A 25,957-nucleotide genomic window follows, 5' to 3' on the forward strand; every position below is an offset into this window, starting at 1 on the left:
CTTGAGCCCATAGTGCCTCTATTTGACATACATTAAGGTCATCCCTCCTCTTACAAGGTATATGATTCCACCATTCCTATTCCTGTCCCTTCTCAGTAGACTATATTCATGGATGTTCATTTGTCCATCATTTACAGATGCATCCAAATGCGTTTCGGTCAAAGCTAAAATATGAATATTATTTCTGTTGACCAAGTTAAAAACCTCACGTCTTTTGTTAGGAAGGCTACATACATTAACCTGAGCTATATGCAGCCCTTTCCTTGTCAAGTGGAGAACAATTGAACAAATGTATTCGTTATAGTTGAAGTTGTCATGACACACTACAACACACAAACTCAGATTTGAACATGAGATTAAAATAGCCAGGGAGTTACTCTAGAGTCCCGATACAGTTGCCCGTTGATGTAAAGTTTATCCATCACCAAAGAGACTCGTTGGTTCAGGCAACACTTTTCTTTCATGATGGGATACAGTTTTTTTTCTCCTTTCATTGATCTCCGTGAGGAAGTGATCATTCATTCCAAAATCCGTGTTTCTGAGTTCCCTGCCACTGCTCTTCGCCATTTCCTTTGCTTAAAATGTTCAAAACATGGAATAATAGCCCATGGCCTATTCCCAGAGGCATTACCCATTCTATGGACTCTATGGTTCTATGAATGATGATTCTATGGACTCTGGAGAAAGTGACATTACGCACAACATCTGTGGGCAGTTTCAGCTGAGTTGATAAAGTCTCGGGCAGTGTCCTCACAGCTTCTGCTGTTGTCATTCTCCGGTATCCCTGATTGATCGACTGTACATCAAGCAAGGTTTCTTTAAGTTGTTTGTTCTCCCTTTGCACCACCTCCACCTTGCCTTGAATAGTCTACAGTACCTTTCAGCACTGTGTTCTCTGTGTGTTCTCTGGCTGAATTCTCTGGCTGACATTGGCTGAATTCTAGACTGGCACATAATGCATTGATGTCCTCTCGTAGTATATCCAAGATATCAAGTTTGGCAAGCCTTTCATTGATGGATTTCAACAAGTCAACATCCATATCCGTAAACCTCTCCCCACGCGCGCCCTCTTGCTTGGGGAAGGTTTGATGCCATCGTTGATACCGCTTGGCCAACTTGGCTTTGGTTTGTTTTGTTGATTGGGTTTGTTGACCTTAACAGTGCTTGAATCCTCCAAAACCAGTGACATGTTTCTTTGAGCTCGTATCTCTCGTCAATGAATCGTTCATGCCCTTCAATGGATTCTGAATCATCCAGAATGTTTGCAGACTCTACTCACTTTATAGTACTGTGTACTCACTTTACAGTATTGTGCTGTAGTGTACTGTGCTCTATTCACTGTTCTGTATTATACTGTCCAAACAAGGGCTGGGCGGTATACCGTATTTTACTATATACCGGTATATACGCACTGACCGGTTTGGGTTTTTAACTTTACCTTCTATAACGGTATTTGAATGTGTTAGGGTTGAAGTGGCTATTTGTATGCATAACCTTTATAATATACTGGGGAAGCTACGCTAAGTACATAAACTACGAGTAAATCAACTGTTGAAGACAAGAAGAACTACAACCGGCAACAGGAAGTGCGTCACGACGCTGGGATCAGCCTACACGCCGACGACAGGAGGAGCAAGTTTAAACCACGCTCCTCCTCCCTCGGACAGGCCAGCATTGAGCGGGAAATATCTCTCAGTATAAAAGAGAGAATAGGAGGTGTCACAGAGAGACCGTATACGAACGACATATTTACCATACACGTGTTTGCATTAATTAAAGTACAGATAAATTAGAAGTTACTATGTGCTGACTATTTTGTTCTGATACCAAAAACGAACTGTCGCAACATTAACAAATGTTTGGCTTGTTAAAATGTGAGACGCCGTGTGTAATGTCCATTTGTATAGTTTACTCCGCTACTTGAGGCATCCCTCTCCGCTCTCTCTCTCCATGCCGCTTTCAACACAGACCTAGTCCACCCCGTCACACAAGAGCATTTGTTGTTGCTTGACCACGAGACATTATCCTTCAGTCTGCATGGTCAATGCAGCACATGCAACAATGTTGATGACAACGATGTTGTTTCTATTTTGATGTTAATATCAATCCACAAGCGTTCTATAATTACACTATTAGTTTGTGTTTCTTACATCTGCAAAAAGCTAGTTTGCATTTTCTTAGCAAGGTAAGCTAAATTGTGTTAGCCACTAATACTAATCGCTAACTAACTAGCTAATAAAAGTACTGAGTCAGAGCAAATGTCGCTATCTAATACAGCCTAATACCAATACTGGTGGAGGCTTAAATCTGCATGTTGGTTGTGCAACAGTATCTTCTAAATCAAAGAGGAATAGCCGAAGCATCAACATTTTGTCTACATGGATATAGATTTAATGTAGCCAACGATTATAGGGTCCCCTAGGAAACCCTGAACATCACTTTGGTTCCTACCCAGTCACAATAACTCGTCCATGGCATTTTCATTCGTTGTCATGTCAAATAACACTGTATTCAAAGAGCCCTCTATTATTTATATTCTAACTATAGAATTAGAATATACATTCTATTTCAATGATTCCAAAAGTTCATCCAAGTGTTTTGATCTAAATCGCAATTGCAACATTTGGTTAAAAATAAGGCCTAGTTTTTTTTGCCCATATCGTGGCAGTGTGGAAATGATCTCAAATGAGTGCAGGAAATGCAAGAAATTGATGGAAAAGGAGGAAATTATTTTAGGTTGAAGTTGAATTGAACAGTATAAAACAATCAGAATGGAGAAAGACCAATTGAAATAATGTAGATTATATGTGTTGCCACCCTAGGGTCACTAATTGGTAGGTGTACCACTATGTGTTACTTCTGTGAACTTTCCTTATCCTCCCTCCCTCATGAGGGAGAGAAACAAAATAACATCTTCAAGATTTGTGGGTTTTTGGTAACGGAATTACAAAGCACAAGGCAATCTTTTTTAAACTTACAGAAGGTAAACAACTTCTCCAAAAATAAAATATCCATTTTGATATTAGTTGGCAGGGGTCTTTAAGTCAACATTATTGTGTTTTGATGTATTTCTGATACCTTTTAAGACCTTTTCCATCTACAGCGTTTATCCAGAAATCAAAGCCTTTACGTACGTCAAATTTTTAAGATGGGAAATGATTGAAAAATGTTCCAAAAAACATTGATTCTTAGCTTTAATTTGACACCCGATATGACATGCACCTATGAACTTCACGTGTTGGTGCTCATGGGTCCTTTTCCATGGAAATACCCTTATCATGAAAAACACATGTTTTTCTAACATGTTAGTGGGGCAAACAAGAGAGAGGGAAAGAGAGGATTGAGAGAGAGAGAGAGAGAGAGAGAGTGAGCAAGAGAGGGAAGCAGAGAGATAGAATGGGAAAGAGAAGAAAAAAACAATAAAGAAAAAGAGATAGTGAGTAAGAAAGACTAAGTAACTTTTATACTATAATAACCTCTCATTATAGCCTTGGGCTCCACACAAAGGGAGCACAAACATGTGTGGAAGGCAATTAACTCATTTCCGCTGGCTGTTTTTGTTGGGTGTATGTTGTGGTAAACAATGACTAAGACCCGGACTTTGGGTCTGTATCAGTCTGAAAGAAAACAACGTAATGTGCCAGTGAAAGAAGAATAACATACCATTTCTGTTATTCTGTATCAAAGAAGAACAATTAGTGTGTATTACCAACATCTAAAAACTCATTATCCTAAAAGCCCTTATAGAAAACCCTAAATCCTATTCTCTCATAGGTCTGCACCTCTTAAAACAATCCATAATAATCCTTGGCCTCCACATGGCTCTCGCTTGGTAATACTTTCTGATGAGCCTGATAAGCCCATTTCTCCAAAGAGCTATGACGTTTCCCATATCTTCTTCCTATATCTGGCCTCACATCACAAATCTGTCTTCCATGTGTCTGCCTCCTCTCCATCACTCTTACCACGTCTCACTGATTCTGCCTCTCCTTCACTCCCTGGCGCTCTCTCATTTACTCCTTCCCTCTCTCCTTCACTCCTTCCCTCTCTCCTTCACTCCCTGGTGCTCTCTCCTTTACTCCTTCCCTCTCTCCTTCACTCCTTGGTGCTCTCTCCTTTACTCCTTCCCTCTATCCTTCACTCCTTCCCTCTCTCCATCACTCCCTGCTGCTCTCTCCTTTACTCCTTCCCTCCCTCCTTCACTCCTTGGTGCTCTCTCCTTTACTCCTTCCCTCTATCCTTCACTCCTTCCCTCTCTCCTTCACTCCCTGCTGCTCTCTCCTTTACTCCTTCCCTCTCTCCTTCACTCCCTGCTGCTCTCTCCTTTACTCCTTCCCTCTCTCCTTCCCTCTCTGCTTCCCTCCCGTGCGTTCTCTCGTTCACTCCCTCGTTCAATTCCACATTGCGTGTCTGTACATGTGCATGTGTGTGTGATGAGGTGATGTGGGGAGCGGAGGACATCAAAGGACAGTTGACCCTCGGCCCCCAGGGAAAGGGAGGAGAGCTGTCTCTCTATCTCCACTCGCTTCCTGTGAGGAAAGCCAGAGCAGCCCAGAGAGAGACAAGTGATGATGTAGTACACCATTAGTGACATCGGTGCACATACTGAGATCTTGTTCGTAGTTTTCAGTTAAAGATCTGGTGCTTACATTGATCCAAGATGTCATTGAAGAACGTTCTCTGTACGGCAACGTTTTTTATTTTAAGTATCATGTAATAATATTTACTGAAATAACATTAGTCTCTATGACACTGTGTTGACTATTTAATGATTGTGTACAATCATTTTGTATTGGATTGTGTATTGTATATGGATTGTGTATTATTATATTGAATCCATAGGGCATCCTACAGTAAGTCAGAAAACACTAACAAAACCCATTTAAAAACGATGTTTTAAAAAAAAGTTACTTAGTTAGTTACTCTCATACATTCACAGATCATGTCAAATCACTTCTGTTTTAGGGTATTTAAACAAACACATTTCGGCAGTTTTAGTGCTATACATAGCCTTCAGAAAGTATTCACACGCCTTTACTTTTTCCATATTATGTTGTGTTACAGCCTGAATTTGTAATTGATTAAATTGCGATTTTTTTGTCACTGATGGAATTTCGCTTGTCGAACATTTTTGAAATTAATACAAAATGTAACGCTGAAATGTCTTAGGTCAATAAGTATTCAACCCATTTGTTATGGCAAGTCTAAATAAGTTCAGGAATAAAAATGTGCAAATTACATAAGTTGCATGGATTCAGTGTTCAATAACAATGTTTAACATGATTTGTGAATGACTACTCCATCTCTGTACTGCAGACATACAATTATCTGTAACGACTACCAATCGAGTAGTGAAATTCAAGCACAGATTCAACCACAAAGACCAGGGAGGTTTTTCAATGCCTCACAAATAAGGGCACCAGCGATTGGTAGATTTGTAAAAATAGAAAAAGATGCTGAATATCCCTTTGAGCATGATGAAGTTATTAATTAAGCTTAAGTGTAACGTACCAATACACCCAGTCACTACAAAAATACAGGCGTCCTTCCTAAGTCAGTTGCCGGAGAGAAAGGAAACTGCTCAGGGATTTCACCATGAGGCCAATTGGGATTTTAAAACAGCTACAGAGTTTAATGGCAGTGATATGAGAAAACTGATGGATCAACAACATTGTAGTTACTCCAGAATACTAACCTAAATGACAGAGTGAAAAGAAGGAAGCCTGTACATAATAAAAAAATATTCCAAAACATAAATCCTGTTTGCAACAAGGCACTAAAGTAATTCTACAACAAACGTGGCAAAGAAATTAACTTTTTGTCCTGAATACAAAGCGTTATGTTTGGGGCAAATCCAACACAACACATCACTGAGTACCACTCTTCATATTTTCAAGCATGGTGGTGGCTGCATCATGTTATGGTTATGCTTGTCATCGGCAAGGACTAGGGAGTTTTGGGGGGATACAAATAAATGGAATACAGCTATAAGCACAGGCAAAATCCTAGAGGAAAACCTAGTTCAGTCTGTTTTCCACCAGACACTGGGAGATGAATTCACCTTTCAGCAGGTCAATAACCTAAAACACAAGGACAAATCTACACTGGAGTTGCTTACCAAGATGACATTGAATGTTCCTCAGTGGCCTAATTACAGTTTTGGCTTGAAAATCTATGGCAAGACTTGAAAATGGCTTTTTAAAGAATAATGGGCAAATATTGTATAATCCAGGTGTGCAAAGCTCTTACCCAAAAGATTCACAGATGTAATCACCCCCAAAGGTGCTTCTACAAAGTATTGACTCAGGGGTGTGAATACTTATATAAATTACATATTTCTGTACTTCATTTTCAATACATTTGCAAACATTTCTAAAAACATGTTGTTTTCACTTTGTCACTATGGGATATTGTTTGTAGATGGGTGAGGAAAAAAAGTATTTGATCCTTTTAGAATTCAGGCTGTAAAACAATGAAATGTGTAATAAGTGAAGAGTTATGAATACTTTCTGAAGGCAGTGTATAATTCTCTCATTATGCTAGTCTATACACAAGATTGTTATCATTAAAATAAATGTATGTCAAAACTTAATTCCTACAGTACAGTTCTACAACGCCAGATATAGCTAGCGAGCAAATGACACTCAGATTGATAGCTCTCCTCCATCTCTCCAATAAAGAGAAAAAAGCATCAATATTCTTCTACATTCTTGTCTTACCCTGAAAATGGTTGACGAAAGACAGACGGTGAGAGAGATGTTACTCCATATCAGCTATTCCATCCATATTCCCCTTGTTGTTCATGTCGTATTATCCTAATAACGAAATAAAATCGAAGAGTTTTCTTCCTTTCCAAGTTTTCATTTCATCACTAAGTTGAAAGAGGGTTGGCTCTGGCTCCAAGGCGTGTTTTCCAACAGTTTCGTCCAATCGAATGTTGTAAAAGCGTGGTCATGTAAATTTAAACAAGTAACGTATCCAATATGATCGACATATTTTTCAACCAATGAACGCTGTCAATTTTGTTCTAACAAAATTATTGACCAATAAGGAATCCTCAGGTCGGGGTTATGGAAACTCCGGAATTGACGTTATACACGTGTAGCATGATGGTGGCTAGCAGCAGCTGAGAGAAGCCACATAAAATATTATTTGTGATATCAGGTTGTTAGTTGCAATTTTGCATGTTTATTAAAAAGTCCTTCCCTAAACGTGAAATCACTCAAGTTCTGGTGAGTGGGTATTTTACGCTACGTTAGCTTTAGTAGCTCCCTCTCTTTTTGCATGCTAACGTGTAACGTTAACGTTACCTCTAGCTCATGGGTAAAGTGAACTTACATGTATGTTTCATTGAGCATAATTTAGCTAGCTATTCATGATATCTAAGATTTTTTTTTTTTAAGTTATCAAATATAATATGTTACCGAAAAGTATAGCTATAGTATAAGTATAGTCTTGCAATTAAGAAGACCTAGCTAGCTAGTTGTGCTGCGTTCCTAACCTTGTGGGAAGGTGGTAATTCCAAGTTGTGAAGCGTTAAATACCAGTTTAATGCATTCACCTGTTTTGTTTGTTTTGGTTGAGAAACGCCGATTGTCTTATAGTCAACAAGCTGCGTCAACCATAATAAAAGTACAGCTATCATGCTTGTAAACAAATGATAGTGCTCAGAAACCGTTTTAATAGATACATTTTTATAAATGTTTTGTTGCATTTAACTGCCGATAATGCTGTTATTGAGGTCATTCCCTTAGTAGTTGAGGTCAGAGGTCAGCATGTGGGAGAAGTCTGGGCTCAGGGAGTTATAGATTAGTTTCCCACTAATAATTACCAGTTGGAGGGGCGTGAATGAGGATTTCCCATTTGTATGAGGTAAATACCAACTTCCCACTTGGTTATGAACACCGCATTATTCACTAGGATAGTCGCTCTCTAGAAAGTGTCTGGGTGTATTTTCAATGTATGGCAGTGGTCACCAATCCTGTCCCTGGAGAGCTACATCCAGAGTGTGCACTGTGCTGGCTGTTGTTTCACTCTTCACCTGGTTGTCCTGTCAGGGGAGTCATGGTGACAAAGAAGAAAACGATGAAAGTGGAGGCTGTGGTATTGGACAAGGACAGACTTGACAAGTTGATAGGTGAGAGGATGGAATTGGTGTTAGCTACTGATTATTGTAACTGTGGTAGTGTTTTTTTCTGCTGTGTAAAGTGATTTTCTGTATGTGTGTTTTTCAGTGTCGCTCTCTGTGGATGGAGGAGATGAGTGGATCAGACAGCTTGCCCAGACCTTGCAGGACTGTCTGGCATTGACTGACCCAATGCAGCAGATCCAACTGGTCAAGAAGGTTGGTGTCCATTCTCCCTCATTACCTCAACTAACTGATAGTGTTTGGTATTTTAGATTTGGGTCACACCTAGTGCCGGGACGATACCAATATGGCGATGCTCGTTAGTTTCGTGGCAAGGAAACAAAACACAAAGCGGATTTAACTTGTTATGGAAAACAGGCCAAATGTTGGAAACGGACATCATTATCCAGTCACATTTCTTAAATCAAATTGTGTTTGACACATGCTTCGTAAACAACAGGTGTAAACCTACGGGCCCTTCCTAACAATGCAGAGGAAAAAAATATGAATAATTGAAGAATAAATACACAGTGTGCGACGATAACTTGTCTATATAAACGGGGTATGTCGATGTGCAGGGGTACAAGGTAATGGAGGTTGATATGTACAGTGCATTTGGAAAGTAATCAGCCCCATTGACTTGACTTTTAACACATTTTGTTACGTTACATCCTTATTATAAAATGTATTAAATAAATGTTTTCCCTCATCAATCTACACACAATACCCCATAATGAAAAAGCGAAAAAAGGTTTTTAGAAATTGTTGCAAATATGAAAAAAGTTATTTCAGTTTTTTATTCAAGTATTCAGACCCTTTGCTATGAGACTTGAAATTGAGCTCAGGTGCAGCCTGTTTCCATTGATCATCCTTAGGATATTTCAATAACTTGACTGGAGTCTACCTGTGATAAATTAAATTGATTGGACATGATTAGGAAAGGCACACAGACAGAAGCCACTCCTCAGTAAAAGGCACATGACAGCCCACACAGAGTGAGTCCATGCAACTTATTATGGCACACACCTGTCTATGTAAGGTCCAACAGTTGACAGTGCATGTCAGAGCAAAAGCCAAGCCATGAGGTTGAAGGAATTGTCCTTAGAGATCCGAGACAGGATTGTGTCGAGACACAGATCTCAGATCTGGGGAAGGGTACCAAAACATTTCTGCAGCATTGAAGGTCCCCAAGAACACATTGACCTCCATCATTCTTAAATGGAAGAAGTTTGTAACCACCAAGACTCTTCCCAAGCTGGCTGCCTGGACAAACTGAGCAATCAGGGGAGAAGGGCCTTGGTCAGGGAGGTGACCAAGAACCCAATGGTCACTCTGAGGAGATAGGAAACTTTCCACAAGGACAACCATCTTTGCACCACTCCACCAATCAGGCCTTTTATGGTAGAGTGGCCAGACAGAAGCCATTCATCAGTAAAAGGCACATGACAGCCCGATTGGAGTGTGCCAAAAAGCACGTAAAAGACTCTGACCATGAGAAACAAGATTATTTGTCAGAGGAAGGCCCTAAAAATTGTCAGACTCCAGCCACCTTAGTCATAGACTGTTCTCTCTGCTACCACACGGCAAGCAGTACCGGAGCGCAAGTCTAGGTCCAAAAGGCTCTTTAACAGCTTCTACCCCCAAGCCATAAGACTGCTGAACAGCTAACCAAATGGCTACCTGGGCTATTTGCATTGCCACCCCCCTTTTTTACACTGCTGCTACTTGCTGTTTATTATCTGTGCATAGTCACTTTACCCCTACCTACATGTACAAATTACCTCAGGTACCTTGACTGACCTGTACTCCCACACATTGACTCTGTACCGGTACCCCCTGTATATAGCCTCGTTATTGTTATTTTATTGTTGCTCTTACATTTTTTTTTTTACTTTAGTTTATTTAGTTTCTTAACAAAAATTATTCTGCATGTGACAAATATAATTTGATTTGATGAAACCAAGATTGAACTCTTTGGCCTGAATGCCAAGCATCACGTCTGGAAGAAACCTGGCAACATCCCTACGGTGAAGCATGTTTTTCAGCGGCAGGGACTGGGAGACTAGTCAGGATTAGAGGTCGACCGATTATGATTTTTCAATGCCGATACCGATTGTTTGGAGGACCCAAAAAAGCCGATGCCGATTTTTATTTATTTGTAATAATGACAATTACAACAATACTGAATGAACACTTATTTTAACTGAATATAATACATCAATAAAATCAATTTAGCCTCAAATAAATAATGAAACATGTTCAATTTGGTTTAAATAATGCAAAAACTAAATGTTGGAGAAGAAAGTAAAAGTGCAATATGTGCCATGTAAAAACGTTTAAGTTCCTTGCTCAGAACATGGGAACATATGAAAGCTGGTGGTTCCTTTTTAACATGAGTCTTCAATATTCCCAGGTAAGATGTTTTAGGTTGTAGATATTATAGGAATTAAAGGACTATTTCTCTCTATATGATTTGTATTTCATATACCTTTGACTATTGGATGTTCTTATAGGCACTTTAGTCTTGCCAGTGTAACAGTATAGCTTCCGTCCCTCTCCTCGCTCCTACCTGGGCTTGAACCAGGAACACATCGACAACAGCCACCCTCGAAGCAGCCTTACCCACGTAGAGGAAGGGAAACAACCACTCCCAAGTCTCAGAGCGAGTGACGTTTGAAACGCTATTAGCGCCCACCCCGCTAACTAGCTAGCCATTTCACATCGGTTACACCAGCCTAATCTTGGGAGTTGACAGGCTTGAAGTCATAAACAGCACAATGCATTGCGAAGAGCTGCTGGCAAAACGCATGAAAGTGCTATTTTGAATGAATGCTTATGAGTCTGCTGCTGCCTACCACCGCTCAGTCAGACTGCTCTATCAAATCATAGACTTAATTATAACATAATAACACACAGAAATACGAGCCTTAGGTCATTAATATGGTCGAATCCGGAAACTATCATCTTGAAAACAAAACGTTATTCCTGTTACATTGCACAATCTTCCAACGTTATCTCATAATTGCGAACTAATTTGCCAGAATTTTACGTAACGAGCCATGCGACCCAAACTGTTGCATATACACTGACTGCGTGCAATGAATGCAAAATGACACAATTTCACCTGGTTAATATTGCCTGCTAACCTGGATTTCTTTTAGCTAAATATGCAGGTTTAAAAATATATACTTGTGTATTGATTTTAAGAAAGGCATTGATGTTTATGGTTGGAGCAACGTGTACCTAAGCGATTACATGCAACGCAGGACTAGTAATATCATCAACCATCAACTAGTGATTATGATTGATTGATTGTTTTTTATAAGATAAGTTTAATGCTAGCTAGCAACTTACCTTAGCTTACTGCATTCGCGTAACCTCGTGGAGTGCAATGTAAAGCAGGTGGTTAGAGCGTTGGACTAGTTAACCATAAGGTTGCAAGATTGAATCCCTGTGCTGACAAGGTAAAGATCTCGTTCTGCCCCTGAACAAGGCAGTTAACCCACCGTTCCTAGGCCGTCATTGAAAATAAGAATGTGTTCTTAACTGACTTGCCTAGTTAAATAAAGGTCTAAAAAAACAAACAAAAAAAATGGCCAAATCGACGTCCAAAAATACCGTTTTCCGATTGTTATGAAAACTTGAAATCGGCCCTAATTAATCGGCCATTCCGATTAATCGGTCGACCTCTAGTCAGGATCGTGGGAAAGATGAATGGAGCAAAGTACAGAGAGATCCTTGATGAAAACCTGCTCCAGAGCGCTCAGGACCTGAGACTGGGGAGAAGGTTCACCTTCCAACAGGACAACGACCCTAAGCACACAGCCAAGACAATGCAGCAGTGGCTTCGGGACAAGTCTCTGAATGTCCTTGAGTGGCCCAGACTTGAATACGATCGAACATCTCTAGAGAGACCTGAAAAAAGCTGTGCAGTATCACTCCCCATCCAACCTGACAGAGCTTGAGAGGATCTGCAGAGAAGAATACAGGTGTGCCAAGCATGTGTCATATCCAGTAAGACTCGAGGCTGTAATCGCTGTCAGAGGTGCTTCAACAAAGTACTGAGTAAAGGGTCTGAATACTTATGTAAATATGATATTTTTAAATTTTTTATAAATTAGCTAAAATTTCAAAAAATATGTTTTGCTTTGTCATTACTCTGTCAATTAGTTTACTAATGTAGAGTAATTATAATGTTGATCGAACTGCAGATAATTGTATGTGTGGAGTATGGAGATGAGGTTGTTATTAAAAAATCATGTTAAACACTTGCTCACAGTGAGTCCATGCAACTTATGTGACTTGTAAACTACATTGAATACTTGACTCGACATTTCAGCTTTTCCTTTTTTATTAATTTGTAAACATTTCTAAAAAGAGAATTCCACATTATGGGATATTATGTTTAGGACAGTGACAAACAAACCTCAATTTAATAGATTTTACATTCAGGCTGTAACAAAAAGTCAAGGGGTGTGAATACTTTCTTTAGGCACGAACTATACTGAACAAAAATATAAACGCAACATGTAAAGTGTGCGTGTGTGTCACGTTTCATGAGCTGAAATAAAAGATCCCAGAAATGTTCCATTAGCACAAAAAGCTTATTTCTCTAAAATGTCGTGCACAAATTTGTTTACATCCCTGTTTAGTGAGTATTTCTCCATTGCCAAGATAATCCATCACCTGACAGGTGTTGCATATCAAGAAGCTGATTAAACAGCATGATCATTACACAGGTGCACCTTGTGCTGGGGACAATTTAAAGGCCACTTTAAAAATTGCAGTTTTGTTAAACAATGCAATGCCACAGATGTCTCAATTTTTGAGGGAGCATGCAATTGACATGCTGACTGCAGGAATGTCCACCAGAGCTGTTGCCAGAGAATTGAATGTTCATTTCTCTACCATAAGCCGCCTCCGTTTTACAGAATTTGGCAGTATGTCCAACCGACCTCACAACCGCAGACCACGTGTATGGCGTGGTGTGGGCGAGCGCTTTGCTGATGTCAACATTGTGAACAGAGTTCCCCATGGTGGGGTTATGGTATGGGTAGGCATAAGCTACAGACAACAAACGCAATTGCATTTTATCGATGGCAATTTGAATGGACAGAGATGCAGTGACGAGATCTGAGGCCCATTGTCGTGCCATTCATCCGTCGCCATCACCTCATGTTTCAGCATGATAATTCACAGCCCTATGTAGCAAGGTTCTGTACACAATTCCTGGAAACTGAACATTTCCCAGTTCTTCCATGGCCTGCATACTCACCAGACATGTCACCCGTTGAGCACGTTTGGGATGCTCTGGATCGACATGTACGACAGCATGTTCCAGTTCCCGCCAATATCCAGGAACTTCACATAACCATTGAAGAGGAGTGGGGCAACATTCCACAGGCCACAATCAACAGCCTGATCAACTCTATGAGAAGGGGATGTGTCACACTGCATGAGGCAAATGGTGGTCACACCAGATACTGACTGGTTTTCTGATCCACTCCCCTACCTTCTTTTTTTGTTTAGGTATCTGTGACCAACAGATGCATATCTGTATTCCCAGTCATGTGAAATCCATCGATAAGGGCCTAATGAATTTATTTCAGTTGACTGATTTCCTTGTATGAACTGTAACTCAATTAAATATTTTACATTTTAGTTTTTATATATTTTTATTCAGTATATTTAGCAGTCTTATGGCTTGGGGCTAGATGCTGTTCAGGGTCCTTTTTGTTCCAGACTTGGTGCATCAGTAGCGTTATGACTGAAGTGGCTGGAGTCTGACAATTTTTAAGGCCTTCCTCTGACACCGCCTAGTATAGAGTTCCTGGATGGCAGGGAGCTCGGCCCCAGTGATGTATGCACTACCGTCTTTAGTGCCTTGTGGTCTGCTGCCAAGCAGTTGCCATACCAAGCGATGATGCAGCTCGTCAAGATGCTCTCAATTGTGCAGCTGTGGAACTTTTTGAGGATCTGAGGGCCCATGCCAAATCTTTTTAGCCTCCTGAAGGGGAAGAGGCGTTGTCGTGTTTTCTTCACGACTGTGTTGGTGTGTGTGGACCATGATAGATCCTTAGTGATGTGGACACCAAGGACCTTGAAGCTCTTGACCCGCTCCACGACAGCCCCGTCGATGTGGATGGGGGCGTGCTCTGTTTCCTGTAGTCCACGATCAGCTCCTTTTCTGTTTTTTTGTCTCGCTGACGTTGAGGTCACTGCCAGGTCACCACCTACCTACAGGCTGTCTCATGGTCGTCGGTGATCAGGCCAACCACCGTCAGCAAACTTAATGATGGTGTTGGAGTCGTGCACTGCCACGCAGTCGTGGGTGAACAGGTGGGGACTAAGCATGCACCCCTGTGTTGAGGGTTAGTGTGGCAGGTGTGTTGTGGCCTACCCTCACCACCTGAGGGCTTCCCGTCAGGATGTCCAGGATCCAGTTGCATAGGGAGGTGTTCAGTCCCAAGGTCCTGAGTTTAGCGAGGAACTTGGAGGGGCACTGTGGTGTTGAACGCTGAGCTGTAGTCAATGAACAGCATTCTCACATAGGTGTTCCTCTTGTCCAGGTGGGAGAGGGCAGTGTGGAGTGGAATAGAGATTGCGTCATCTGTGAATCTTTTGGGGCGGTATTTCTTTATTTTACAAGATATAGCACATAATATTTTACACACAGCTGGTTTTTAAAGGGTCGAGTAGTTTGGTCTGCTTTGTTTTCATTTTTGCCATGAATTATTTTTGTTGTAATAGTGGTATCTTCACAGGCCTAGTCACACCTCTGGTTGTCTGTGGGTTGGGTTGACATAAACAGGCAGAGATGAGAGAACTGGCTCAGAAGCACGTCAACTCAACCTGCACTGCAACAGAGAAGACACCAATATTGAGATGACTGTCAACCTTTAAGTCCTACATGATGCAGAACATTAGGCGTACAATACTGTAGCTCTATGCCGGGCCAAAAAACAACAACAATACTGTCATCCAATTAACTCCTGCACATGCGTTTTCATCTCTGCATGTTTGTCCACCCCTCCCAGGTTTTCCTGGCTGGTCTAATCATGTCCGTGTGTCTCTCTCCAGGCAGGATCTCAGTTGGAGCTGCTGAGTGAGGAGGAAACTTCCCGTGGGCCTCTCCTCCAGGCCTGTCTGCACACCATGGCCCTCATCTACACCTCCCTGCTGGCCAAGAACCCCCTCCGTAGGGCCAGCGCCAGGTACACCTCTCCTCAGCACATCTTCCTCTCCCTCAGTCTCTGGCCCTGGAGAGCTACAGGGTGTGCAGGCTTTTGTTCCAGCCCAGCGCACCCACAACCGATTCAACTACGCAGCTGCTGATCGACACCTTAATGAGTTGAACAGGTGTGTTAGTGCTGGGTTGGAAGTGGAACAAAAGCCCACACATCCAGGACCAAGGATTGTGAACACAGCTCTACTCTTTAAAAAAAAAAAAGTAAAATGTATTTTAAAAGTAGATTAGCAAACAAGGTATAGAATCGCTACAATAACGTAAACACTGAATCTGCTTGTTCTCTCTCGGCAGTGCCCTAAGCTCTGTACCGGACTGGCTGCAGGAGCAGACTGTCAGCTGTCTGTCCGCGTGCCTGTCGGACAGACTGTCCACTGTGGGCTCAGACCACACGTCGTACTCACACCTAATAGACTCTATCACAGCTTGTCTAGATGCCTTTCCTCTTGGTACGTATGGAATCCCCTCGTTTAGACTCTCTTGTGTTTGGTATCGTTTGAGTAAGATACACGTTTTAATGCTCTATTGCCTTTCAGGTGAGAGGTGTATACACAGGCTGCTAGCAGAGGGTGAGTGCTTTGTTGATCTGTTTTTAGGTTTTTATCAAGCCTGCTCAGGATGGTGAGCTCAAACACAGAAACATAGTTCATTGATGTCTTTGGATAATAGGCCTCTCCTTCTGTTCTTCTCCCCAGTGTTACCGTTCCTCCATAAGGCCTTGAGTGAATACCTCCAACTGAACAGGTAAGACAGCCTGTGCTGCTAAATCCCACAGGACAGCAGGCCTTTCTTCCAGACCGGTACTAAAACACCCGATTCAACTAATAAAGGACTTCATTTGTTGATTAGTTCAATTAGCTGGGTTAGTGCTGGGCTAAAACAAAAGCCTGCACCCCCCCAAGTATCAGGATTGAAAAACGTGTAGTGTGTCGCCACTGACTGACTGTGTGTTTGTCGCCCCCTGCTGTCTCAGTGGTCTAGCAGGTCGCCATGTGGTCCAGGCCCAGCTCATGCACTCGTGTCTGGCTGCGGTCAAGGCCTCCATGCTGGTGGTGCAGAGGTCCCAGGAGCTCATCAGCGCCGTCCTACAGGCCGTTCATCCTCACTGCACCCTGCAGCTCACCCTCAGTGGCCTACTGGACTGCTACACACACATCCTCACAGATGGTGAGGACCGTGTTACACCAGGGGTTTATTCACTAGGAACCAAACGGAAGTCAACAGAACGAAACGTGGAGGGACCTACCTGAATTTTTCCAATAGAAACTCTCGTTTCCGTTGCAAAACGTTTTGCAACTGTTTGCTGTGGCTTGGTCTGAATGAATACAGCCCTGGTGACTCAACATCAGCTCATAAAGTCTGGGAACTGAGCATCCGACTCTTTCCATATATCTCTCTCCTTATCTCCCCTCTCTCTCTCATCTGTTCTCTCTCCCCCCCGCCAGAGGACTTCCTGCAGTCGGTCCAGAGCACGGCTGGCATGGCAGTGGTCCTCCTGACCCGGTCTGTCATGGGGAGTGGAGATGGAGTGGCCGCGGTGGTGAGTGACCCCTACACCCGATACACAAGTACCCCGAATGAATTATTTTTGGTTGTTCATTTATACTAGTAATGGCCATGATGTTGAATGATGGAACTTTTTGTCTTGTCTATTTCTGTATGTTTTTCTGTCTCTGTCCATCTGCCTGTCCAGGTGGCAGGTCTCCTGCAAGGTTCAGAGCAGAGTGGCGAGTGCGCCCCCATGTGGCTGAGACAGAGCTGTACGGGGCTGTATGACAGTGGCCGTCCCGCGGGGGTGTCCCTCTACCTGTGTCATGGGGCCCTGGCTATGCTAAACTGGAGAGGGGCAACCCAGGGGCCACAGAGGGAACAGCTACTGCTGCTGGTTCCCCACACACTGCTGGCGCTGGACACCAGGTTAGACAGGAGCTAGCACGCAGACACGCCACACAGACACACGTATGCAAACATACACACACTTGTGCGATTGCTACCACCCAAATGGTTGTCATTTTGGTTGACTATTGTTCTGTCTGTCTCTCTGTGCGCGCGCGTCTGCATGCGTACATGTATGTGTTTGTAGTGTGAAGGAGTCCAGCACAGCCATGGTGGTAGCCCGCGTGCTGACCCTGTGGAGCGGAGCCGCCTTGGACAGCCTGCAGGGTGGGCTGTCGTCTCCCCCAGGCCTGCTTCAAGACTCCCTCCGCGGGGGCTCAGAGCTCCAGGGGCAGCTGCTGGAGCACGTCTACACCCACTGGGAGCACCCCTTGGATGGGGTCCGCCACCAGACCCGCGCCCTCTTCAAGAACCTCCTCCTCCTGCACCAGCACAGCAGCCCTCTAGCCTTTTCTGACCCCTACAGGGACCCATACTTTACCCAGCTAACCCACAACCTGCTGGGCCTGGAGTGGCACCAGAGAGGGAAGTATGGCTCTTTGGCCTGCCTGGTGGAGCTCCTAGGGGCAGGGTACCTGTTGGCTCTGGACCCCCAGCTGCCCTCACGTCTCCTGGGCTTGATGGGGGACCAGACCCTGGCACCTTACGCTAGCGACCTGCTAGAGAGGCTGTTTGTCAGTCACAAGGCCCAGCTGGTTGAGGAAGGTGGCACAGGGGGCACAGAGGCGGGCATGGAGAGGTGGCACCAGACCTGGGTGACCCCATTGCTTCAGGTGCTGTGTAGAGCCAGGCTGGACCAGACCACCTATATCCTGGACTATTTCCTTCCCAAGTTGCTGCGCTGTTCCCCCTCCAGTCTGGCCCACATGGTACAGGCCCTACAGGACACCCCACCCTGCAGCTCAGGTAGATGTAAATGTACACACACATGCACACATACCAGCGGTCGTGATAACGCAGGATTCTGTGTTTTTCACGCAGAAAGGGAAAGATATATGTTGCTGTGTTTTTATAAACGCAAATATAAAATGTTTCTTGTTGTAAATTCTGTTCGGCTTCAGTCAGAGTTCACTCCAAATCATACATGTAGAAGGACTAATTTCGTGCTTCAGTTGCACTTCTCCACAGAGATTAAATATATTTATTTTATTTATTTTTATTTAACCTTTATTTAACCAGGTAGGCCAGTTGAGAACAAGTTCTCATTTACAACTGCGTCCTGGCCAAGATAAAGCAAAGCAGTGCGACACAAACAACAGAGTTACACATGGAATGAACAAGCGTACAGTCAATAACACAATAGAGAAAAAAAGTCTATATACAGTGTGTGCAAATGGAGTGAGGTAAGGCAATAAATAGGCCATATTAGCGAAGTAATTACAATTTATCAAATTAACACTGGAATGAATGATGTGCAGATGATGATGTGCAAGTAGAAATACTGGTGTGCAAAAGAGCAGAAAAGTAAATAAAAACAATATGGGGATGAGGTAGGTAGATTGGATGGGCTATTTACAGATGGGCTGTGTACAGCTGCAGTGATCGGTAAGCTGCTCAGATAGCTGATGTTTAAAGTTAGTGAGGGAAATAGAAGTCTCCAGCTTCAGCGATTTTTGAAATTCGTTCCAGTGATTGGCAGCAGAGAACTGAAAGGAAAGGCAGCCAAAAGAGGTCTCATCACGTGATCATTTTCTATGCTACTTTTCTCCGGTGTAGTTTTTCTCGGGTAGAAAAGTTAAAATGCAGGTAACTTCAACCAAAACATTAGGAAATGTAACTGGCTAAATTCTTTCTATGATAAACATTAGAAATATGATGGCCATTAATCGTTTTTGCAAAAAATACCTTGCTTTTTCATCGTAAGTACATTTATGTGTGGCTGCTAGCCAAATGGCTTTGCACTTACATTTACGTCATTTAGCAGACGCTCTTATCCAGAGCGACTTACAAATTGGTGCATTCACCTCATCTGATGAAAACGATTTTCTGCCGAATGTGTTGCGCTTAATGTATTTTGTGTGAAGGAAAACTGGAGCTGCACACCCGTTATTACTCTATTTAAGCCAAAAAACACTGACTGTCAATATGAAATGCAGGTGAAATAGTTTAAAACAAAGATTCTTTTGTTGGTCTGTGTTTTGAAAATGCACATTTCTGAAAGCTAATGTGACCCATGCATACACGTCCCTATATATATATATATATATATATACACACAAAATGTCAATATTTTCTGAAACATTGATAGAATTTTTGTCATGGTGTATGTTTAGGACCTCCGGGCAGTAGGGGTGCTTTGGGTGCTCTGATGACATGTCTGCGTGCAGCACGGTCCCAGGGGGTGGTCCAGTCAGAGGAGGGGCTGTGGGGGGGACTTGTACCCCTGTTTCTGCTCCGTCAGGCTCTGGTTCACAAACACGACCAGGTGAGGAGAGAGCTGTGTCTGTGTATATCAAACTATAGTTTTGGCAAGTCCGTTAGGACATCTACTTTGTGCATGACAAGTAATTTTTCCAACAATTGTTTACAAACAGATTATTTCACTTATAATTCACTGTATCACAATTCCAGTGGGTCAGAAGTTTACATAAACTAAGTTGACTGTGCCTTTAAACAACTTGGAAAATTCCAGAAAATGATGTCATGGCTTTAGAAGCTTCTGATAGGCTAATTGACATCATTTGAGTCAATTGGAGGTGTACCTGTGGATGTATTTCAAGGCCTACCATTAAACTCAGTACCTCTTTGCTTGACATCATGGGAAAATCAAAAGAAATCAGCCAAGACCTCAGAAAACAATTTGTAGACCACAAGTCTGGTTCATCCTTGGGAGCAATTTCCAAATGCCTGAAGGTACCACGTTCATCTGTACAAACAATAGCACGCAAGTATAAACACCATGGGACCACGTAGCCGTCATACCGCTCAGGAAGGAGACGTGTTCTGTCTCCTAGAGATGAACATACTTTGGTGAGAAAAGTGCAAATCAATCCCAGAACAACAGCAAAGGACATTGTGAAGATTCTGGAGGAAACGAGTACAAAAGTATCTATATCCACAGTAAAACGAGTCCTATATCGACAACCTGAAAGGCTGCTCAGCAAGGAAGAAACCACTGCTCCAAAACCACCATAAAAAAGCCGGACTACGGTTTGCAACTGCACATGGGGACGAAGATCGTACTTTTTGTAGAAATGTCCTCTGGTCTGATGAAACAAAAATATAACTTTTTGGCCATAATGACCATCGTTACTTTACGTGGTACCTTCAGGCACTGAGTTTAAAGGTAGGCCTTTAAATACATCCACAGGTACACCTCCAATAGGCTAATTGACATCATTTGAGTCAATCAGAAGCTTCTAAAGCCATGACATAATTTTCTGGAATTTTCCAAGCTGTTTAAAGGCACAGTCAACTTAGTGTATATAAACTTCTGACCTGCTGGAATTGTGATACAGTGAAATAATCTGTCTGTAAACAATTGTTAGAAAAATTACTTGTCATGCACAAAGTAGATGTCTTAACCGACTTGCCAAAACTTTAGTTGAACAAGAAATTTGTACAGTGGTTGATACAGTTAGTTTGGAGTCATTAAAACTCGTTTATGTAAACTTCTGACTTCAACTTTACATACATACATACATACATACATACATACATACATACATACATACATACATATACACTGTGTGTGTGAGTAACGTCATTCTTTGTCTTCTCAGGTGCGAATGGACGCTCTTGGGTTATTGTGCGAGAGTCATCGTCGCACAGAGGTTCTGACCTCGCAGGAAATGGAGCTGCTTCAACACTTCCTGCCCTCCAGTCTGAACAGCCAATCACCAGGAGTCAGGCAGCTGACCGTCAGCCTGCTCAAAAAGGTCAGACACTGCTTTTTAATCCAGCATTGTGTTCTGCATGAATGGGCATTGCAGAGACACAGATTGAGATGAAGCCTGCTCCTGGACTAAAGCACTTCCAATGAATTTCCCATTAAAAGTCATTTTTAGTCTAGGTGTAGACTGACAAGTAGATTTGATCTATTGATTTGTGTGTGTAGCTGCTGTGCAGAGTGAAGGATAGTGGTCAGTCATTGCAGCGGAGGCTGGTCCAGGAGAGAGGCCAGGGACAGAAGGACAGAGACCGACACATCCTGGACACGTACAAGGTACACTATGATCATGGGTTGAGTTATATAGGGCTCAAAGATCTGTACCATGTATCCTAAGCGGGGAAGACACTGATGGGAATGTTTGTGGAGATGGGAGGGAGAGTTTCAACCTAAAATGCTCTGTGTACAACGTGTGTGAATGTGTGCTCAGGAGTTCCTGTGCTGGCTGTGTGAGAGTCTGTTCGGTGTGCTTCTCCCCGGGGCCTCCTTCTCCACCTGTCTGACAGCCCTCCACCTGCTGTGTCAGCTGGCCCACCTCTTCACCTTCAACACCGGTACTGTATACACACCACACACACACACACTTACTTTCCATCATTATCATTCTTATCACTGTAATCATACACCTCGTCTCTGTCTCAGGGTCTGATGATGTGTTTGCTCTGGGAGAGATGGTGACCCCTGCACACGCGCAGAATGTCCTCTACTGCATCGCCAGCAACTTCCTGGAGGTCAAGCAGCTGGCCTCTGCGTTGCTACGGCAACTCCCTCCATCTGCCGTGGGGCTGCAGGTCAGTGAGACGAGCTTCGATGGTTCCGTAGACCCGCCCTTGGTCACTCTGCATACAGAGTCGTGTACTCTATGCTATATCTCACTTTAGGTACACACAACACATACACCTTCACATTGCAGTGAACTTGGTAGTGGGACATTAACCTGTACCTCTAAACTCAAGTCTGGATTGAAACTTAGAGATCCTGGTTTAATCAAAGAGTTGGCCGACTGGAGAGCTTGAATGTGTGTGTCAGATTGAAGTTGTGGTGTAATGATGGCTGCTTTATCCATTACCCCCCCCACCCCCCCCCCCCCTCTTCCCCCATAGGAGCCAGGTAGGATGCTGTCTCTGCTCCAGGCAGCTCTGGACCTCAGCACCAGCACCAAGCCTTTTGACAGTGTCACGGCTGCCCACCTCTTCAACCTATTCCTCCACCAGCCTGCCCTGCCCCAGGCCCTGTTGCTCTGTGCCCAGGAGCAGGGCCTCTCCTTCCAGCCTCCTGCTCTAACCCAGCCCCAGGCTTTTGAGGCCCTCACCCTGGAGACGAACACTCTGGCAGGTAATGCTGATATTGATTTGGTTTATTTTCTTAAACGCAAAGCAATTTACATTGTATGGGGTTGCATTTAAGTTATTTCTGCGCCAAACGCTAACTGCACCGGCTGTCATTTTCCTCATCTCACAGATAATGCTCAGTGCTTGCAGTAATTGACATGACCATGCTATACTGCTGTGTGTGGTGTGATTGTGTGTTTCAGTGGTGCAGTTCTTGTTGCTGTGTCTGAAGGCTGAGGTGGTGAAGGCAGAGTCGTCTCTCCTGCTGGCGGCAGCCTCCTACCCTCTCTACGGCCGAGCCCACTGTATCACTGCTGCCTTACAGCAACTCAACACCGGGTGAGGACACACACACACACACACACACACACACACACATTTGTCTTAGCCAGTCTGTGTGTATTGTTTATCCTGTTTGTTGCTGTGTGTGTGTCCAGGTGTCTGACTCTGACAGGCCAGTGGAGGAGTGTGGTGTCAGAGCTCATCACAGTGTCCTATAGGATGTCTGACGTGGTGTCACCTGTCGTCCAGAGCTCCTCCCCCGAAGGCCTCATCCCCATGGATACCGACTCAGGTCAGCACCTCTGGTTTAGATTAGCGAGTGACGATGCCTCATAACTAGTGCCCGGAGTTGGTTTTTGGTAAGGGGAAAAACACCTGACCCTGCACAAGGCAGATGGTGTGTTTTTAAAAGAAGTGTGTTAAAAGTGTGTGTGTGTGTGTGTGTACCTCTTCTCAGAAACGTCCGCTGGTCTGCAGAGGATCCTGCAGGAGATCCAGCCTCGCGACACCAACGACTTTTTCACCAGCGCTAGAGAGCTGGACACCGAGCCGCCTGGACAGGAGAACGGACCGGCGGCCCCCACAGACAGACCACAGCATGACAGCACAGGTCAGCAAATACACATTTCCACTCATATATCATGTTGTGCTGCTGCCGTGTCTTGTGTGTTCTATCAGACACAGCCGATGAGGGGTGAAACACTGACCCCACCAGGACAGAACCGGTACTACAGCCATCTGTGTTTCACCACCCCTCACCTGCTGGGACAGGTGTTATGCACTAATAGTGGATACAACACACAGTGAAAATACAATTCGTTTGGCATTACCCATTCCAGAAAGCTTTTGGTTGGGCCGTGTGTTGTGGTGTTCAGTGTGTTTTCAGTGCGCATCTGCGTGTGTTGTAGGTGGTAGTGGTGAGGGCTACAGGGTGACAGCTCAGATGGTGTTGGTGTGCTGCTGGAGGAGTATGAAGGAGGTGTCCATGGTGCTGGGTCAAGTGTGTCAGAGCCTCCCCTTGCGGACCTCCAGCAAACACTCTGACCAGGGGCTCATCACCGAGGAGCAGGTGAGACACACACACACACTTAAACGTGAACTCAATGGCATCTCTTTTACCCTAGTATGTAAAGACAGCCTGACACCCAGCGAATACCTGCTTGAACAAAATACCAGTAAAACACACAATCCCAGTTGACTGTATGTTGTTTATATCCAGACATACACACTCTGGTTTTCCCAGCATGGATGTGGGCCTGGAGGTGGTGTTTGGGGATGGCAACCCGTGTTTACTGTAGTGAAAATCTTCAATTAGCATCCGCCCTCATTAGCGGAACGCTTTCATTTTAGGACGACCTGCTGTTTAACGGCCACGATTGCCTCGGTTCCCAACTTCCCTCGCATTCTTTCCAAATCACTTCCACTACCGCCCGACCCTCCCCTGAATAGATAAACGCTAACAACACGCCCCCCCCCCCCCCCGTTCTCTCTGGCCACATAGCAAAACACGAACAGACAGCCTGCTCAGTGCTCAGACACCCCCTACCTCACTCCCTTACCCCAGGCCAGCGCTGTCAAATAGGCTGTAGCGTTTATGTCCGCTTGATCTCATGTTGTCTCTTTTTGGTCTCGTCTCCTCCTGTGCTGTGTGCACCTTCCCATTTACACCAGAGATCTGAATATAACGAAGAGATGCTCATGTCTCCGCCCTAACAATGGGAGTCATCCCAAAGGCTTTGGTCCAAAACCATAGAAACACATTGGGCTTGTTTTGGGCAGATTTTGGCGAGGGTGAAACTTCTCGCTTTGCTTTTTCCTCTCAGTTTATATTCACACCAAGTCCCTCCCGCTGCCACTCACGCCAACAAAGTTGAGAGATCACGTCTTCCTCTCTGACGTGCGGTTTCAACTCGCTACTTGCATTTGAGGCTTGGTCCAACAGAATCGGTCACATGGACTCCGAAACACATTGAGGCGTTATTTTACTGTTATAGATGAGAGGACAACCTTTCTAATGATAAACTGTTTGTCTCAACCACTCAAATAGTAGCGTCTACTCTGCGCGCTAAAACAAGAGTATTAATGAACATTGATTCTGGAAAATGAATGCTCAGGTTGTGGCCCGCAGCATTGCGATTCCATCTACCGCTAGCAGCATTTTAGCCAAATACTGTTATACTAGTTGTCTAGTATGTGTTTTATAAATGTGCAGTAAGTGTAAAATACATTTATATAAGGATTTGGCACCTCCACATTCTGAGAAAAAATGTATTCATCTTGATTTGTGGACAGGTTAGCATGCTGTTCAAACAGTTGGAGAAAGACAGTCTTGAAGGAGTTCCCACATATGCTGAGCCCTTGTTTGCTGCTTTTCCTTAACTCTGCGGTCCAACTTATCCTAAACCATCTCAATTGGGTTGAGGTCGGGTGATTGTGGGGGCCAGGTCATCTGATTCAGGACTCCACATTGCGTTGTGCATAAGAACAGCCCTTAGCCGTGGTATATTGGCCATATACCACACCCCCTCGTGCCTTATTGCTTAAATATACAGTACGAGTCAAAAGTTTGGTCACAACTACTCATTCAAGGGTTTTTCTTTATTTTTACTATTTTCTACATTGTAGAATAATAGTGAAGACATCAAAACTATGAAATAACACATGGAATCATGTAGTAACCCAAAAAAGAGTTAAACAAGTCAAAATATATTTGAGATTCTTCAAAGTAGCCACCCTTTGCCTTGATGACAACGTTGCACACTCTTGGCATTCTCTCAACCAGCTTCATGAGGTAGTCACCTGGAATGCGTTTCAATTAACAGGTGTGCCTTGTTAACAGTTCATTTGTGGACTTTCTTTCCTTAATGTGTTTGAGCCAATCAGTTGTGTTGTGACAAGGTAGGGGTGGTATACAGAAGATAGCCCTATTTGTTCAAAGACCAAGTCCATATTATGGCAAGAACAGCTCAAATAAGCAAAGAGAAACGGCAGTCCATTATTACTTTAAGACATGAAGGTCATTCGTTATCATTAGTAGGCTTGGTATAGTATCCTTGTATAACCACCCTCAAGCTGTAGGCCTAAGAGCGCGTCCTGTTTAGTCTTAATACCGTGACTTACTTAGGCCTATTTCAATCAATCATTCATTCGTTCATGCCATCACACAGCATAGTAGACATTCATGC

The 25,957-nt window shown here is 43.5% G+C and overlaps 2 protein-coding genes across 4 annotated transcripts in view; one reads left to right on the top strand and one right to left on the bottom strand.

The window, feature by feature from the left end:
* The window catches only part of plekhh2 (pleckstrin homology domain containing, family H (with MyTH4 domain) member 2), an 81,466-nt gene extending 74,576 nt beyond the window's left edge, over window positions 1-6,890 (bottom strand). For all 3 annotated transcript variants that reach the window (XM_082964718.1, XM_082964717.1, XM_014154132.3), the window contains exon 1: window positions 6,720-6,890. The gene's annotated coding sequence lies outside the window, so the exon portion shown is untranslated. The remainder of the gene's footprint in view (window positions 1-6,719) is intronic.
* Window positions 6,891-7,077: 187 nt separating this feature from the next.
* The window catches only part of LOC106576760 (tRNA (32-2'-O)-methyltransferase regulator THADA), a 109,387-nt gene continuing 90,507 nt past the window's right edge, over window positions 7,078-25,957 (top strand). The window contains exons 1-21 of the mRNA XM_014154131.3: window positions 7,078-7,232; window positions 8,058-8,137; window positions 8,235-8,344; window positions 15,209-15,342; window positions 15,669-15,823; window positions 15,911-15,943; window positions 16,070-16,118; window positions 16,348-16,541; window positions 16,820-16,914; window positions 17,068-17,291; window positions 17,458-18,176; window positions 19,544-19,695; window positions 20,993-21,148; window positions 21,328-21,435; window positions 21,590-21,713; window positions 21,802-21,950; window positions 22,263-22,494; window positions 22,694-22,829; window positions 22,928-23,064; window positions 23,230-23,382; window positions 23,681-23,841. Of these exons, the coding sequence (XP_014009606.3) occupies window positions 8,065-8,137; window positions 8,235-8,344; window positions 15,209-15,342; window positions 15,669-15,823; window positions 15,911-15,943; window positions 16,070-16,118; window positions 16,348-16,541; window positions 16,820-16,914; window positions 17,068-17,291; window positions 17,458-18,176; window positions 19,544-19,695; window positions 20,993-21,148; window positions 21,328-21,435; window positions 21,590-21,713; window positions 21,802-21,950; window positions 22,263-22,494; window positions 22,694-22,829; window positions 22,928-23,064; window positions 23,230-23,382; window positions 23,681-23,841 (3,294 nt within the window). The 5' untranslated portion in view covers window positions 7,078-7,232; window positions 8,058-8,064. The remainder of the gene's footprint in view (window positions 7,233-8,057; window positions 8,138-8,234; window positions 8,345-15,208; window positions 15,343-15,668; window positions 15,824-15,910; window positions 15,944-16,069; window positions 16,119-16,347; window positions 16,542-16,819; window positions 16,915-17,067; window positions 17,292-17,457; window positions 18,177-19,543; window positions 19,696-20,992; window positions 21,149-21,327; window positions 21,436-21,589; window positions 21,714-21,801; window positions 21,951-22,262; window positions 22,495-22,693; window positions 22,830-22,927; window positions 23,065-23,229; window positions 23,383-23,680; window positions 23,842-25,957) is intronic.

Source organism: Salmo salar, chromosome 18 (assembly GCF_965601325.2).
Source record: "Salmo salar chromosome 18, fSalSal1, whole genome shotgun sequence".
Lineage (NCBI taxonomy): Eukaryota > Metazoa > Chordata > Actinopteri > Salmoniformes > Salmonidae > Salmo > Salmo salar.